This window comes from Diabrotica undecimpunctata, chromosome 1 (genome assembly GCF_040954645.1).
Source record: "Diabrotica undecimpunctata isolate CICGRU chromosome 1, icDiaUnde3, whole genome shotgun sequence".
Classification (NCBI taxonomy): domain Eukaryota; kingdom Metazoa; phylum Arthropoda; class Insecta; order Coleoptera; family Chrysomelidae; genus Diabrotica; species Diabrotica undecimpunctata.
The window spans coordinates 69,329,363-69,348,754 of record NC_092803.1 but is presented as its reverse complement, the minus strand read 5'-3'; the positions used below and the strand labels follow the sequence as shown (position 1 = coordinate 69,348,754).

Genomic DNA, 19,392 nt, shown 5'->3' with positions numbered 1-19,392 from the left:
TTAGAGCATGGTGTATTAATTCGTATGCACGATAGGTGCTCTCTTATCAGCCAAGTACTTATCCTGTGGTAGTCCTGGGTACTAGAACTCCAACACGATATCCTTACCCGATCAATGCAGGCTAGCGTAAGGTGCTTTTTTCCTGCTTTTTCCAGTGATGTAACTTCGAACTGGAATTGATGCTCGGGGCTCGAGTCTCCGCTCTGGGCTACGCCCTTTTCGGCGACTCGGTGCTCGAGGATGTGGGCCCTTCGTGCTCAGAAGGTTGCTTCGTTGATTAATAAAATATTGTTTATATAGTTTACGTCCCGTCTATTTTCTTCTAAAAGCCAATCACGAAATCCTATACGTTTGGGGTGGCCTTGGGAAAGTAAGTCTCAGACTGCTGTTACATGAAAGGTCTGAAGTAACTGTTCTTTAACCGTTCTCCACACTTTAATTCATCATACCCCTCAGCAGTTGTCACTCTTATTCTTATTTAAGATTGCTCATCAATACGGTCTAGAATAGCATTATCATTTGCACGGTTGTTTGCATGATATCAACCATACACTTGTTTTTGTAAAGTCCCAGTTTCTCAAAAGTCCTAGTTTCTCTTAAATGGCGATGACTTGCTAGAAATATACGCCTGTTTGGTAAATTTTTATTAGTGTACTGATCTGCATAACGCTCACCATCCCCTTGATATTGACCTAATTAAATAATTAAAAAATGAAGAAAAAGGTAGTCAAAATCAATGTTCCCATAGTTGTTATTCTTACCTAAGACTAGATCATTTTCAATAAAATTAATAAATACAACTTTCATTCACAATGACTGTCAAACCATTGTCAAGATAGAAAACACAACAACAATTTGTCTAATCGAATAGTATATTTGATATTTGTGAAAATTATTATTGTATTATTTTATCTTGACATCTAACTCTAACACTAAAAGCAGTGGTGTAATTGGGGGGGGGGGGGCGGTCTGTCCCGGGCCTCTGATATGTGGGGCGTGCAAATTGGAATCAAAACTAAGAAATAACGAAAAACATAAAATTACACTCTGGTAATAACATAAAATAGATTTAATGTTTACTTTGTTTTCTTTTATAAAAAATTAGTACGCATTGTATTACACGTTGCAGTCACATAAAAAGCTTATTCAAATATTGAATAAGCAATGATATTATAAATGTACTGGAAAATGATGGATTGGATCTACAATTGTGTAGGAGTCAAGGCTATGATAATGAAATTCACTATATCAGGCATCCATACGGGTGTCCAACCAAGGCTCAAGGAAAAAAAAAATCATGTTTGTGTCTTGTGCAAATCAGTCTCTCAATTTGTGTGAAGTTCATGCATTTGAAATCAACCCTAGCTCTGTAACGTTTTTTGCAACTTTGGAAAGTGTATATAATTTTTTCTCGTCCTCTTCTAATATGGGGGATTTTATTGGAAGCTATAGGTGTATCTGTAAAACAGCTATCTGACACTAAATGGAGTGCCAATCACGAAGCTGTAAAACCTATTTTGAAACATTTTGATAAATTAGTTTAAGTTACAGAAAAATTGTGTGACACCAAGGAAAATATTATAACTCTCTCTCTCTCTCTCTCTCTGCTGAAATTTTACTCTCGAATATTTGTGATTTAAAATTCTTTGGATTCCTTCATGGACTCCGATGAAACTACGATGTTTGAAAGTCTCTTTGGAAGACAGTCAATATGAGTTGGTCACGAAAGCTCCCCAGTTTGCTTCGGAGAAATGTGATGAAATTGGAATCTCTCTTGAAATAAAAGTGGAAGACGTTTAAAAAAGATAATGCCTGAAGAAACACAGGAAGACGCTGGAGTATCTCTCGAAGACGAAACTAAGAGATGTATGCTTGAATGTTTAGACAAGCTGCACCAAGAGCTTCAAACTAGAATGTAAAGAATGGAGACTGTATTCGAAAAATTTAAAATCGTTCAGGTCGAGTATTTACTCAATGATTGTAACAGAGAATTCGATAAGCAAGAAATTGTTAATGAAATCAATAGACTTCGCCACCATATAAAAGCTGCAAGAATAAATGAAGACAGAAATTGGCCGACATTGAAGATGGCACAGTTTATTGTTGATATGGGCCTGATGGAATCTGTTACAAATGTTTTTGGAACAGTATGTGTCTCTATTGCTTCTAATAGGAGTTTTTCAAAATTAAAACTCATAAAACGCTATTTGCGATCCACGATGAGCCAGACCCGGCTAAATAATTTGACAATGCTCTCGATTAAACGTAAAGTAGCAAACAACACCCTCCTTCGACAACGTAATTAAACAATTTTCAGAAAAAAAATAAGAAAAAAAGATGTTTGTAAGTAAAAGCTCTGAAATAAATTAAAATATGAATATTAACAAAATAATCTTGTGTTATCAATGTTAACCCTTGCTTTAATGTTTGGATAATGAATAAAAATAAACCAGATTAATTCAGTTAAAAGTAATTTTTAGCATAGTATAGGTATAAATTTTATTATATTTTATATTTAAATTTTTTAGCTTTTTCTTATATTGGGAAGAGGGGCCTCTTCGGTTACTTTCGCCCCGGGCCTACTGAATTGTAATTACGCCACTGACTAAAGGACAAACAAGTTGTAAAATAGGCATTTCGTTTCATTGTTGTCCCGTTTTAAATCCAATATTATACTACAAAAAAGTTGGACAAGAAAAGATTTGGAGATCCCCTCTACTCTAAACATCTAGAAAAATCGAGGAAAAAATATTTTTGTTACGTATGTAATATAAATTTTCATAAAAAAGTTTTAAACCATTTGGGAGCAGTATTAAAAAATTCAGTTTTATTTTGTAATTTTAAGGCTCCGTATCTTGTTCTGGGTGCACTTTTGGGTATAGATAAATTAGACAAAACGACTTATTTCCATCCCTAAAAATCGTGGTATAATTGATGACCAATCTTTTTGTGACACCCTGTATAATTAGAAGTAAACAATAATTGCAAAACAATTTTTTTTGACTCCAAAACCGGAAGCAGTTTTCAAAATACTTCCAACATAAACACAATCTTAAAAGTGATTTCTATTTAGGGGGTAACACGTAAAGTAAAAACTAAATGTTTGATAATTGTAGTTCATTCCTAAAAAGATAATTTTGATAAAAAATTTACTAGTGCTAACTCCCCAATTAGTCAAATATGTTAGAATATCTTATCTCAAATTCAAATTTACCTATTTACAGAAACGAATTCTCCGATTTCAAAACCCTTTTTCCTATCGCGACTAGTCATATTAGAAAAAAACCAGAAGAATCCTTAGAACGCCGGTACACAAATGATTAATCCTTTAATCGATACCCAATCAAACTACCAGGTATGTCAATTAGTTGCTTTTTTTGCCCCGATTGGCAATTAGACACATTCAGCTGTGGGCGTATACAGCGATCATCTCCACGCAGGGGCGAATTGCCAATATAGTTCCTGCCTTCGCAGCGTTCTGACTCAGTTCCACATACAGAGTGTTTGTTTGCGGAGTGGCACAGACACAGGCACGATGGTGGCGATTTATTTCGTTTGCGTTCTGATAACCGCAGGTTAGTTTATTAATAGTTCCTTTTTTGGGTGTATTGTTGCTTCTATTAAAATATTAGTGGTGTCTGTTAGCGATATTTTGACTACGGATGCTGTGGGTCCATGAGTATTATAGACTGTTAGATTTATTCTTTGTAAGTTATGTTGGCATTGAAGATTAAAGTACATGAGATAGTTTGTTTTTTTTTGTAAATTTATTTGTTTTTAAATTTAATATTATTATTTTTGATGTTTTCTCCTAATTCAAACAGAATTTTTTTATTATTTATTAACAAAACTTAAAGTAATTCCTTCAACAGGTATGTTAATCTAAGTTAACCAAACTATTCTGGAACTATTTTCTGTTGGGTCTTAGTTTTTTCTTACCTTTATAAGTTTCGGAATCTGGTTTCAAAATTCAATTTTAAAAAAATATACAAACTACCTTTTTCTATTACGTTGACAACAAAACAAATTAATTTTATCTTATAATTTAATTTTATATTAATTATACATTTTACAAGAAAGAACTCTTTGTTCTTTCTTGTTCATTGTTGAGTTTATTTTTGGATAAAATACTGCTGTTCGCTTCAAATCGTTTCTTGTATATCCAGGTTTAGTCCTAGCTTAGACAATGTAGATTTAAATCTGTCGATTGTTTTAAATGTTGTAAGATTATATTTGTGTCCAATTGCCCTATTATTTTTAAACAGTTCTAACTTTCCAACACTTTTACTTTCTGGAATAATTTTTTATTCTTACAAGTTTCAGAATTAGCTACTAAATTTTTGGAGGATAAATCAAAATTAAAAATATTTTATTTTCAATGTTTTGTTGTCCAACTCGGAAATGGTTTTCAAAATACAAATTAAACCTTTTTCTTATATTGAGTTTTATTCATAATAATAGTGTCATTACCCTTATCTGCTGATAAAATAATTATCTACTAATCTTTTTTAATATCTTTGTTTCGTTTAATAGCCTTAACTCCTCTTTGTTTTCTTTTTGTTTCATTTTAATATATTTTTCTAATTTTATTTTAAAGATGATTCTATAGTATTTATCTTTTGTATTTATCTTTTTCATTTGATGGTAAATATTGACATATTGACACACAAAAAACTCTCATCTGGAGATTTATCAATTTTTAGTGGAAATATTTTTAAATAAACAGTTACAACGTCAAACTCATTTTGTTCATAACTTTAAAACTAGTCTTTTTGAAAATTTGAGGTTAATAGACAACTTTTTCAGAAAAAAGGATACACAAAATGAGACATGCTAAATTAAAATCGGATAATAAACAAAAAAGTTATTGCAAAATGAACAAGAAAATCGATGTTTTTGAAAATTGTTTATTTAATATTATTATCATTTATTATCTATTAAATGTTTTTTTTTTATTAAAATTACTGTGTCTCGGCTGCAAGGACAATTGACACAAACAATATTGTGTACAATAATTACAAAAAGCACATGTTACTAATTGCTACAGTTAACCTATAGGCTTAGAACCTATGACTAAATAATACAACAGTTTTATCACTAAGTTATAAGTTAAAGGTAAAGTACATGGAAAACCAGGGGTCATATTCTGTTAAACAACTGAATGTCTTTCAAGAAACCAATTAGGTGAAAGACTTGATCGGGTGAGTTTAGAACGTCTTTGATATTTGATGTTTATGTTGCATTCTGTGTTTTGCGTACCGGGGACACTCGATCAGAATGTGTTTCAGGGTTAATACGCTTGAGCAGATTTGGCAATTGGGCTTCGGCTCGGACTTCGTTAAGTATTCATGTGTGAGTCGTGTATGTCCTATTATTAATCTTCGGATGACAGCTTTTTCTTTTCTAGAGATTGTTGGAAGTTCAAATTTTTCAACAGTCTGCCGGATCTCATGTAATGCACTTTTGATTGTGTTCCAGTGGGTTTATTAAAATTTGTTTAAATGTACCTAAACTTCATCGTGTTTGAATTATGTGCAAAAGATGGGTCAGATCGGTTGAACAGTTTTTGCGAAATTTAATTCGTTTATACGATTTTTTGAAACATGAGCTAATTTGTAAGACTGGTCCAGATAATTTGACTGAATGGATCTTAATAATCTGGGGCTTATTTTCTTCTTTAAGACGTATACTAATAACCTATGAAAAAAAAGTTTAAAAAATTTCATTTTTGTATACAAAGTGATTTAATAGTAAAAAGCACATTTTAAGTTTGTAGCACATATTTGTTAGTCATCTAATTTAGTTTAAATTAAATGGCTAAAAAATATTTGGAAACGTGTTTAAAAATCACAATTTTTTAAAACAAAAAATAAACATAAACAAAAAAAAATGTTCTAGAACCCTTAGGAGCCAAGATAGCCTGCTTTAAAAAATCACTGTTACGTTATTTAACAACATTAAGGGCTGAAATTAGCCAATTTTTTATAAGAAGAGTCAAAGTTTTTAACAAAACTTTTAGCAAACAAATTTATTAAAAATTATTTAAATAGATGTGTTGTAAATAAAGAGTACTTTTTTTCGACTTGAGCAAAAAAGGTGAGGGTAACCAACCCAGTCAGCTAGCAGCGCTCTTCAAAAAATCCAAGAGAGTTTCAATATACAGCGTTCAGAAAAAAAGACATGTCTCAGGTTATACCGGCCCAAATTTGCTATTTCTTTCTTTAAACTGGGTACAGCGTTGAAATAATAACATTTATCATATTTTCATTGCAAAATTATCCAAAACAAGGCAGCTAAAACTACGGGATGTACAAATCTTTTCGTAAGTCGCCATTTTATTATGATTTATTTAAAATATAATTATATTAAATAAATGTTATTAATAAACATTATTAAATTGTTATTTATAAACAATTTTTTTCATATACTTTTATTAAATTTTAAAAAATCAGTTTTTAGTATTTAAAAAATTATTTTTAGAACAAAAGATCCTATATATTATATTATACAGTCTACTCTCGATAACGTTGACAACTCGAAATTCTCTCGCACTTTTTTAACCTTTATAACTTAAAACACATACCTTGATAACTCGAAACTGATACAAACAATATGTTCGTTTACTTTTATAACTCATACTTACCGAACTTTAACTATCGTGGTCGAAGGCCCTGTTTATTTTCTTGACGATACGTCACGTTCAATTCCATAGACATAATTTAGTTCTCTGTGTGATCCTAAGGGAGGGTACGCAATAATTTATATGGCAGAACGAACCGCTTGCGAGCTGTTTTTGGCCTGTCGGTTTTTGGGACTAACACAAAGGATACTCGCCGTTCAATTTGAAAGGTGTTCGTAGCGATATTGTCTGTTCCTGTAGTCGCATCGAGATTGTGTCACTTGTTCCTAGTTTGAATTTGGTTCGTCGCTTTAAACGGATCGTGGCGAGTTTACGATAAGTTCGCTGTAAACATATTTTCAACGAACTGTTCGGGAACAGCTCGCGAGCAGTTTACGAACAGTTTGGCTTGCATATGTGTACCCATCTTAACGCAAACATGTCAAGTTTAAAAAAGACTGAAAAACTTCGGTTATTAATAACAAGAGAAAAAAGTGAGTTAATAAACGCTGAGAAAAAAGGAAAAAAAAAAAATTTCAACTTGCAAAAGGATTCGAAATTGCAGAGAGCACCACGATGTCCTTAAATACTTAAAAGTAAGAATACAATTTTAAGGTATTCGACCCAAGGCAACTCAGTAAAAAAAAATCGGTCGCAATCTGCTGAGTTCCCGGATCTCGAAAAATGCCTCTTAAAATGGTTTCAGGAATGTTGAAGAAAAAACGTTCCAATCAGTGGAACCTTTCTTCAGCAGAAGGCCCTAACTTTCGTCAGTTAGCTAGGATACAATGACTTTAGGGCTAGCAATGGTTGGCTGACAAATTTTAAAAAACGATTTGGCATTAGTGTGAAATCAGTATGTGGGGAGAGTGCGAGTATATATGATGCAGGTTGCGAGGACAAAGAAAACTTAACGGTTTTATGGGCCAGTTTTTTACCAGAGAAATTTACAACGCCAATGAAACAGGTTTGTTTTATATATGTATGCCAAATAAAACATTGGATTTCAAAAACAACCAATGTCATGGTAGCAAGAAAAGCAAGGGGACAATAACCGTTTTACTCGTTAAAAAAATAACAGGATCAGACAAACGTGTGTCTTTCGTTATAAGAAAATTCAAGTGAAAAGATGTTTTAAAAATACCAAATCTTTGCTGACAGAATATACGGTAAATTCAAAAGTTTGGATGACGAGTGAAATTTTTAAGGACTGGCTATTGTTTTGGGATGGAGAATTCGTCAAGAAAAAAGCATTGCTGTTCATCGACAACTGCATATAAACATATGCTTTCACTTACTGAACTCAAGATTGAATATCTTTCACCTAATACGATGTCAAAGCTGCAACCACTTGACTTAAGAATAACAAAAAATTTCCAAGTTAAATATCTCACTGAGGTGGTTAAATCTTTAATTGAACAAATCGAAGAGGCTAATATTCTGTGACAGATCGACATGCTTCAGGCAATAAGATTTGTAAAAAAATCTTAGGTTGACGTGTCTACGACAACTGTTAGTAATTGTTTTGCTTCTTGTGGATTCAGAAATAATTTAGTTACAGCACAAAAACAGAACCCACCACAACATATCTTTTCTGACTGGACATCTTTCTTACAATACATTTGGATTTGGACGTCCCAAATCTTCAGTTCGAGAGCTGTCGATTCCGAGAATCCAGTTTTTGCCACACTAACAGATGAAGAAATAAAAGAAATAGTGGCGAAAGCAACAGTACTCGAGGAAGATTAAGGAAATGATGAAAACCTTGAAGACAGCTGTCGCCTACCTATAATGCCTACTACACAACAAGCCAGAAGTGCTCTAGAGACTTTAAGATTAATTTGGTCATTTGAATGCTATTGCAAATACAATTGACACACGTAAGCAAAAAATGCATATTCTTCAAGTCTCTTGTTAACTCGAACTTTTGATAAGTTGAATAAATTTCTCTGGTCCCGATGAGTTTGAATTATCGAGTTGACTATAGATTGTCTCAAAGTGATTAGTCTGTTCAGGGTAAATGCATACCATGCCATACTTCTTTGCAAACTTGTATTAATATAAACGTCAGTTCTTACTACTTAGCCTAATCCATCTTTTGTGTTGAGAAAAGCTTAAGCACTAATGCCCACTAGCGACCCTGCCTGGCTTCCTTCTGTCGGTGGTTCTCAAACATAAATGATATTTACTACAACATACTTGGGTTAAATTAAAATAAAATAGAAATTAAGAAATACCTTTTATTTATGTCACACGAGCAGTTTGTTTTTAATTCTACAGTATGTGCTAGCGATACAAACCATTTGTTTATAGATTTAAATAAAATCGAATACAATAAAACTAAAATATAAAGAAACATTTCATTTATGTATTGTTCCATTTAAGTTAAGGAAAAAAGGACTTTTAAAAACCGCACTGTATATGTTGGCAGTAACAAAACGTGGAAATATCCGAAAATAAAACTAATAAATAAGTTGAAAATAAAAGAAGTCGTTGTATTTAATTTCGTGTATAAGTAATCGTAATTGTACACCATTATATTTAGTTCCTTTTTCTGTCAATCGCTGTCACATTCAGTTTCTTCTTCACTATCATCATCATCATTATTATCGTCACTGTCATCACTATCTCCGTTATTTATATTTATAATAATTGGTTCGATATCATCCAACAAATTGTCAATTTCCCACATTTTTTTTTCTCTGGCGTAATGACCTGGTACGCTGCTGTAATTAAATTTCGGCTATATACCGTTTCACGTCACTCCAAACCATTTCGATGGGATTGAGTTGACAGTGGTAGGGTGGGAGCCTCAGAATCTTCACATTGTGCTTTTTGGCAATATCTTCTATTATGTACCTGTCATATTTTGCTTAGAAGGCCTTGACTACATCAAGTAACTCGCATTTTAGGTAGTCTTTTTTAAAAAATAGGTCCTTTGACAGAAGCCATTCTTGAATATCTGTTTTTAGTGTTGAACTGTGGGAATTGCGCGTAAATAACGATGACGCCACGAGATGATTTCTGGTTTTTCAATCAAGATTGAATTTCTGCCACGTTTTATAAACACAAAATCCATATCACTCAGCAAGCGATGTAGCGTGGCCCGTGAAAAGTTGGACAAAGTTTCTTCGTCATTTACAACAGCTAATATGGTGTTTATTGTTGGTTCACGAAAAAATTGATGAACTATTCTACGAATTTGGCCCCTGACACCTTTATCGTACTTGTTGTCATGAGTATTACCAACCTTTCGCTTCTTGGGCCTGCTCTTTGGAGATTGTAATCTAGCAGGTGATGAATATTCCTGTCATATGCGAAACAGAGTGTTTTCGCAAACACCACTCATTTCTGACACTTTCCTAATTACACCTGATACAGAATCGTTGTTATCCTGATTAAGATGATAATAATATTCATTAGTATCTGCTTATCTGAAAGTTTCAGAGTTTTTCAACGTTTCCATTGAACAATTTCCTCCACTTTGCGGTAAAAATTCGGCGTCAAATATAACAATAGCCAACAACAGAAAATAACAATAATTGCCAACAGCAAATCACAACAACAGCTACCAACAAATAATAACAATAACAAAACAGTAGCAGTACATCCAAGATGGTACAAATAATCGTAACTCGAATATGTTTACGCACTCCGAAGAACAAATAAAGACTAAGTAAGGCCGTGGATGTATCAAGCTTTTAAACATATTCTGTACAAGAATTACTCTAATTGCTTCTTAATTACTGAATAACTTAGAAGAAAGTATTTGCAGTTGATATCAACCAAAATTTCAAATTCCTTACACATTATGGCAGTAATTAGCATCGCAGGGACATAAATTACCGGAATTATTTTAAACTTTGAAACAAGTGTTTATTGAATTCACATTTTATTATACTACTGCTACTAATAAAAGATAAAAGTTAATAAGATACTATTAGAAACAAATAATGTATAGCATTATGTAAAATTATTAGCAAACGATATTTGTAAATTACATAAAATTGTACGTGAGGACTTGTTGAGAACTCCTGGTTTATTCCGTTTATTTTGAAAGATAGACAATAGAAAACGCCATCGCTCAGTGCGTAAAACTGGAAATGTCTTGGCGAAATTGCCATAAGGTTAGCATTGCATATCTTACCCTGTACAGACTAGTAACTTTGAGACAAAGTATAGTTACAATTTCTAATAATATAATATTATATAGGTATACGATTTTTTGTTCTAAAAATAACTTTTTTTAATACTAAAAACTGATTTGTTCAAATTAAATAAGAGTATATGGAAAAATTGTTTATAAATAACATTTATTTAATACAATAAATAAATAAATAAAGAAATAAAAAGGTGACTTAAGAAAAGATTTGTACATTTCAAAGTTATTAGCTGCTTTGTTTTGGATAATTTTGCAATGAAAATGCGATACATGTTATTATTTTAACGTTGTATCCCAGTTTATAAAAGAAATAGCAAATTTGGTCGAGTATAATCGGAGATATGTAATTTTTTCCGAGCGCTCTATTTTGAAACCATGTTGGATTTTTTGAATAGCGTGGTTGGCTCCCTGGGTTAATTACCCTCACTCCTTTTATTCTAGTCGGAATGCAAAGTACCTTTGTTTACAACACTCCTGTTTAAACAATTTGTAATCATTTTGTCCGCTAAAAGTTTTGTTAAAAACTTTTCTTATAAAAGATTGGTTAATTTTTGTTTAATTTTTTTGGACATAATTTAAACACGATGAGTCCCTCAAGATCAGGTACATTTAAACAAATTTTAATAAATAATAAAAAAGTTTAAGTTTATAAAAAATTAACACTATTCAAAAATAGCGATTTTGTTGTTCATTTGCAATCCTTGTTATACAAGATTAAGAAATTTATTTAAATGTATATTTTTTGTTTGCCGTCTATATCTTTATATTGTATCTCTAATTACAGTTCACCATCAGTTTCTGTCTTAGGTTATATCAATATCAATCCCCTTTACCGAAATGTACTGCTCAAGCGTCTCCTCCACGACTTTTTTTTTTCTTCCTCTCCTACTTATTCCAGGAAAACGTAGATCAGCAATTCTTTATATTGGGTGATTAACATTTCGATGTTGAACACGACCAAAACATCTTAAGCTATGCTCTCGCATGTTGGTAACAATTGGTGCCACTTAAATACTTCTTCTAATATACTCATTCTTTATTCTATCCTTTTTTGTCATTCCACTCATCCATCTAACCATTCTCATTTCCGCTACATGCATTTGTTGTTTCTCTTTGTTTTAAACTGCCCAACATTCAGTTTTATATAGCTCATCTCATGGCTGTTTTATAGAATTTTTCCTTCAGCTTTATTGGAATGTTATTTGTCACACAAAACACCACTCGCTGCCTTCCACTTCATCCATCTAACTCTAATGCTACTGCATGCATTTCCATTTACATATTTCCCCATTACTCTGTAATACCGAACATTTCAAATACTTTGTTTTTGTCCTACTAAGTGTTAAACTTTTTTCCTCAACTGCTTGTCTCCACTGTTGCAGTTTTTGTTCAAAGTCGCTTTCACCATTTTCTGCTTACACTACATAACCAGCATACATTAAGCACCCTGTATATTACCCTGTAATTTCGCTATTATCTCATCCAAAACTAATGAGAATAAATAAGGACTAAGCACCGAGCCTTGGCGATAAAATTTATCAGTCTCTCTCACACCTGTCTTAACACTAGTTGTTACTCCCCCATACATTTCTCCCTGTATCTTTGCATATTCACCGGGGGATTCTTTCTTATTGAGTACCCACCACAGAATCTATCGAGGAACTCTATCATATGCTTTCTCAACATCAATGAATACCAGATGAGTTCTTTATTCCTGTATTTTTTCATCAACTGCCTTATAATGAAAATTGCATCAGTTGTTGATCTATCATAGGTTGCGTATACATAACCTAAAAATGCATTTTTTTGTAAAAACTGTAGTTTTTTTTAATGGCTACAGGTCTAGTTCCTTTTTTTTGGTATTTAATCAAAAACTATTTTTCTGAGTTTTTCTAGATTTTTCCGTCGTGTGCGCCACTTTTCTTTCTTTCTTTCTTTCTTTCTCCCCTTCCTTTTACCCTATCAGGGTGTCGGAAATGCGCCACTAAAAATGCAAAAAATTGTTTTTTAAAGTTTTTTTGGAGATTTTTTCCATTTTATACACTTCAGAATAGGTTCAATCAAAGTTTTTTATAGGTTATATATAATTTGAAGTAACTGAGTTTATTAGGATATTCGAACTGGCCAAAACACCTTTAAACCACCAAAAAACCATGTTTTTACTGGTTTTAAAAGCCTTAGCTTTAAACGTAATTTTTTCATTTTTTTTTCAGTGGATCTTTTATCAAAAAGTATATTTCTGATTTTTTCTAGACCTTTCAGTAAGTCACCTTTAAAAACCAGAAAAACCGGTTATTCGGGGGGTTTTTCTGAATTTATCTAACTTTTTTACATATAACATGAGACGTAATTTTACAATCAGTTAAATCCCAAAAACACTAGAAATCTGTCAGTTTTAATAAAAGTTTTAAATAGATGAACGTTGCGCGATTTTTGCCTTTTTAATTATTCTCATGAGATCAATAAAATTTATTATTTTTATTGACCGGTCGTTGTGGAATTTTCATTGTTAGAACCTAATATTCCAAACCTTTAACATCAAATTTCGATTTTGCATTTTGGCAACAAATGTGAGGCATTTGAAATATGCCTAAAAACGCAGAATTTTTAAAGTACAAAAGATTACATGTCACGACAAAGGCCTTCACAAAAGCATTATTAAATGGCGTTTGTAGCTGAAGTTCTGTAATTTCGAAAAACGTACTTGCGTAATCAAAACAAAGCAGTTTGTATTGTGACAGTTTAAATTCAGCATTTTTAGGCATATTTCAAATGCCTCACATTTGTTGCCAAACCTCAAAACAGAAATTTCAATCTATAAAATACAAAAAAGTTTCGGCTTCCTGTAACTTTCTGTTTGAACTCAAATGAGAAATACTGAAACTATAGATATCGAAAGGGAAAAATGGCAAGGCTATTGATTGCTCAACCCGTATTTGGAAGAAATTTTTGGACGTGCTTTACAACAAGCAGAAGAGGGTATATTATATCGTCGGCGATCTGACAATACCTGCTATATGCGAAAACTTTTTACAGGAAGTAAAACGTTGCCAATTTTAAAATCGTTTTCACCTGACCTTATAATTAATACAGTTTAAGGATTTTATTATTATACAGGTATTCTACATATTTTTAGTTTAATTTTTTAAAAATATTAAAAATAATGTCAGATATCAGGTTTTCTCACAGATTTTGTTAGAGTTAGCAGATACTGCATGATACTTATATTTTTTATTATTAACTGGTAAATGGTGTTTACAAATGTTTATTGAATGATTTGTCAAACTTAACTATCTAGTTACGAAAATAAAATTAAAATAGAGTTTAGGTACTATTTCTATCTTAAACTGGTTTATTTTAGAAGCTCGATGTGGGGTTTGTATTTCTTCCTTTTGGCCGTTTGGAGAATTTTCCTTTGTATATAGGAGAAGATCGTAAAACATGTGACATTCTTTTGATATGACACTCTTTAAATCTTGTAAGTGACGCCATTTTTTTGAGTGATTGCCAAACGATTGTTGTATAGCTTTCATCATCATCATCAATGGCGCTACAACTCTTCGTGAGTCTTTGCTGCGTTTACTATTGCCTTCCATGTTTGTCGGTCCTGTGCCAGTAATTCCCATTGTCGCACTCCCATTTTCTCTAGATCTTCTTTGACTGCATCTTTCCACCTTTTTCTAGGCCGCCCTACAGACCTTCTTCCCTCTGGCCTTTCCCAGAACACATTATTTATAAGGCGATTGTCGTTACTGCATATCACATGCCTTGCCCATCTGAGTCTATTGGCCTTTATATATCTGACTAGATTTTCTTTTCCGAATAGAGACTCTAGCTCGTTATTGTATCTGCCCCTCCATTCGTTTGTCACGCTGTCTCTGCAAGGGCCATATATCATTCGAAGAATTTTACGTTCCTACACCAGCAATTTATTTATTTCCCTTTTTGTTAGCGTCCATGTTTCGCTTCCATACGCGACTGCTGGTCGTATTATGGTCTTATATATCCGGATTTTTGTACCTTGTGAAAGAAGTTTTGACTTCATTATATGTTGCATTGCAAAGAAAGATCTGTTTCCTGCCATTATTCTCGTTTCAGCTTCTCGCTCTAATTTGTTGTCATTTGTGATTGTTGCTCCTAGATAGTTAAATTCTTTAACCACTTCGAAGCTGTGATCATTTATAGTAATATTTTGCCTTATTCGCCGTCGTTCTTGTTTTGAGACGACCATGTATTTTGTTTTGTCTTCATTTATTTTTAGACCGATGTTTAATGCAGCTTCTTTAAAGCTCGAGAAAATATCCTTAATTTCTAATGTTGATTGTGCTACTGCCTCTACGTCATCGACAAAGGCGAGTATAATTTTTGCTCCTCGAGCAGTTATGTCTGGTTTGATTTTTGGATATATTTTTCGCATGACATATTCTAAGGCCAGGTTAAACAACAATGGGCACAACGGATCTCCCTGTCTCAGTCTAGAATTTACGCAGAAAGCATTTGATATTTTTCCCCCTACTCTAACTTGTGCAAAAGAGTAACTTACACACATTAGTTGTATAGCTTTGGGTAATCTATATTGGTTTCAATGTTTTTGGGTGTAATAGGAAGTTGCTGAAATTCTTCGTTAAAATTTAGTTTAAATTGAATTATTCCTTCGGGATAAAGCTTTCGTATTTCCTAACATAAAGCTTTAGTGTCTACAACAAAATTATTTCTACCAGGTTTGATTGTGGAGTACTGCTGTAGTTCTAATCTGGCATAATCTTTAAAAAAGTCGTGACTTAGTTAAATAACTTCATATGGATCAGATTTTATTCTAGCCTCTTTCGACGCTTTAACATGATCACTTGGTAACTCAATAAAACTATTTTTTAGTTTTCTTTCAATACAGCTATGTACAGAGTCACATTCCATTTGTGTGTGACCTTTGGTAAGATATTTTTGCCTAACTGAGACTCTATACTTAACGGCAAAATTAAGAAGTGCGTTTGCCATAACATTGTTTCGGTAGATTATATCTTATAGGTAGATTTTATCTTAAGCTGTGCCTCTCTAAATAATCAATTAAACAAGAAACAAAAGTGGAAGTGTGCAAACCGCACTCTACTTCTCTAAACCAGTAACAAGTAGCTTGATAAGTTGTAGTGTTATATATGGTAAAGTTGTGGCATTCCAACTTTGTTTTGAAGTATATTTTAGTGGCATTTAGTGAAGGTGCTACTATTACAGCTTGCAAGTCCATACAGAGCATAATACATTCTTTCTTATGAGCTTTAGCCTTATCTTCACGTTGTTTATTTCGAGCATTGTTTTTCTCTTCAACATGTTTATTCCATACTGCTTCGTCGATATTATTGTTTTCGTGTTCAATGCATAAGTCGCAGCGATCTTTTTTGGGGGAAAATAAGGCAAGATTTATATCCGTAAACACTTTTTACGTTTAAATTTTTTGATGCCCACGAATTGTACATGTTTTTCTTTGCAAACCGTAACATAAAGATTATGCAACTGTTTTATTGTTGTAAATTCTTGTTCCAAATATAGTTCGTTTGTATCTTTTCTAACATAGTGTGAAGGTTGTTTTCGTAGACTCTTGAAAAATATTTTTAAGTTTCTGTTACTCTCTTCAAAAGTATTTACTCTGTAGTTTTTGTGTTTTCTGTTTGTATTCCTTTGAGATTGTGATTCAGTAGTTCCAACTACACTATTTTTCAACCAACTCTCTACTGTAAAACGTCCTAAACCAGTGCTACTTAAAAACATATTTCTACAAACTTGCACTAAGCTATTACCATTATGTAACCTATAGATTATTGTGTTTCCGCGTTTGCTTTCTTCTGCCTCTGTCGTCTTTCTTGAAGGTGGTTGGAGACTAACATGTCCTGACACAAACACTTTCCTTTGGCCCCACTTCATATTCTTCCAAAACCCGGTAAATATTTTGTCTCTAATGTCTTCACTAAAAGTATTACAAAACCTCTTCTTGGATTTTAAGCACATTTTTGAGTTACACCTTTCTCCTTTAACTCGAGCTGGACGAGGAACATTTTGTTTGAAGATCTTATTTTTATCACGAAAAAACCCTAAATACACCTCTCGTTTCATTCTTAGTTTTTGGTTTTTTACTCTTTCCCACTCATCAGGGTCACCTTTATGTTTTTTTTTTTCGACCTTCAGTCATATCGCCCCACTCGGATTTTTCTGAATGATATTTCAACTACGTTTCTGCTCTCTAAACTAGTACAAGGCTCTGCGATTTTTTTTGTTTTTAAAACAGAATTATCCTGTTGAATTATCAAATCATCGTCCTGATTGGAACTACATAGTCACTACTTCTTCTTCTTCTACGGCACTACAGCCCAAAATGAGCCTTGGCCTCCTTTATTTTTTGCCTCCACCCTTGTCTGTCTGTGGCTGCTCTTCTCCATACACGGACTCCTAAAAGTGCTTATGCGTCGCTGCTTACTGTGTCTTCCCAGCGCTTTCTTGGCTTTCCAACTGGTCTCTTTCCCTGCATTCTGGCGTTCAGTGCTCGTTTTGGTAGCCTATCCTCTCCCATTCGTATCACATGTCCGGCCCATTGCAATCTTTGTATTCTAATGAAGTCTGACAGGGGTGTTTCCTTATACAGTTGATAGAGTTCGTTGTTATATCGAATTCTGAAGATTCCGTTTTCCCTCACAGGTCCTAGTATTCTCCTCAGTACTTTTCTTTCGAATGTGTCGAGTTTGTTTTTGGACGTTTCTTTCAGGACCCATGCTTCGCTGCCATAACATGCTATTGGCCGAATTAAAGTTTTATAGATTCTCATCTTTGTATTTCGGTGGACACTTTTAGACCGAAATATATGGGAGAGGGAAAAATAAGCTTTGTTTGCCTGCGTTATCCTTTTTCGTATTTCTCCATCCTCTGCTCCATCGGCATATATTTCTACTCCCAGGTATGTAAACTTTCCAACCGTTTCAATGTCATCTTCATGCATAATGTTTTGTGGGATTATATTTCTTCTCGTCTGTACCATTATTTTTGTTTTTTCTGTGTTAATTTCCAGACCTAGCCTTTTCGTTTGTGTTTTTAACTCTGCGTATGCTTCCTGTGCTCCTGTTGATGTTCTACTCATAATATACATAGTCACTACACTTCGTTCATTATTGGTCACTATTACTATTGGAATATTTTCTATGTTTACATTGGTAAGTTCTGTTAAGTTTTGAGTATTCCCATTTTCATTATTACGGAGCCAAGAAATAACTTTTTCATTGTCTTGCATCGTGGTTTGATTGGAAATAACATCAGTTACTTTTTCGTCTTGATTTTGTGTACAGATAGGTTTTGATAACACATTGCAGTTCATCATCATCATCATGCAACCTCTTCTGTTCACTGCTGGACATAGGTCTCTCCCATTTTTCGCCACTCTTCGCCACATTGCAGTTAGTCGGGGTAATATTTTGTGGTTTCTCACAAGATTCTAATAATGAGCCTTTGATAGCAGCGTTGTATTATTCTAAAATAAATAAAACTGTAATTCTTACTCGCATTATGTATCTAAACTGTTTAAAAAATTAATTTCCTAAGCCTAACTTAATAAAATAAAGGCAGAAGCTGCTAAATGCAATTAAAATAGTAAAATTTTCTTTGCAATATCTGCTATTATACTTATAGATAAAACATTTTAGTTAAAATTATATTTATAGTTCATCAAACCTACTTACCCCATAGTGTTTTTAAATGTATACTGAGTTAGTATATATAATTTCCAGTAGTTAACTAATAGAATACACGATGATTTTCCAACGGACAAAATGTTAACCTAAGTATGTGTCTGTTTAATGTGCAGACAGTAGACAAACTGACAGATAGCAGGTATTGCCGCCATTAAATTGATATTTTGTTATGAGTAGGTATTGTTAGATCGTAATAAGTCCCCAGACTTGTATTTAAAAGACAGTAGATTTTGTTACAATAAATGATTCATGTGTACGAAGCTCTAGACATAACAAACGTAGTTTTGAAAAAAATGTCAGTTAGCAGGTATTGTCAGATTGCCGACGATATGTTAACGAAAAAAAGAAACAAATAATATCCGGTTTGACGACGATATTTATAATGTAATCATGGTAATTTCGAAGAAGACATATTAATATACTGGCATATAAGACATAATTAATATTAATAGTGTTCTGAAGCTATCTTCTTGTGGCATCTTAATGCAATTACTATTTTTTGAGAATAAGCCAAGTTTATTTTTGATGTTTCGTCAGTTTCGAAATTAAAACGTCAATAAACTTATTTTAATCTTAAATTGTGACTTATTCCCAAAAAAATAGTAATTACAATTGTCTATATTAATATAAACATATTAATAAACAACAAACTAACTTAAAAAGTAAAAAAATTGAAATATCTAGGCTGTTTGGTACTCGAAGAACAAATCTGGACCATACATAACTTCTTAAATCTAAACAAATTTTTCACCATCGAATTCTTGATCATCATTCGAAATCTTGATTCGACTTTATGATTTATTAATAAATATTATTTATACACTTTTCTGCTGTATCATATATAAGCTTTGATGTTGAAAATCAGCTAGTTATGATATTTAAAT

The 19,392-nt window shown here is 32.8% G+C and overlaps 1 protein-coding gene across 1 annotated transcript in view; it reads left to right on the top strand.

Annotated features, from left to right (window-relative positions):
* Positions 1-3,402: 3,402 nt before the first annotated feature.
* The window catches only part of LOC140450549 (putative carbonic anhydrase 3), a 101,449-nt gene continuing 85,459 nt past the window's right edge, over positions 3,403-19,392 (top strand). Inside the window, exon 1 of the mRNA XM_072544207.1 lies at positions 3,403-3,575. Within this exon, the coding sequence (XP_072400308.1) occupies positions 3,536-3,575 (40 nt within the window). The 5' untranslated portion in view covers positions 3,403-3,535. The remainder of the gene's footprint in view (positions 3,576-19,392) is intronic.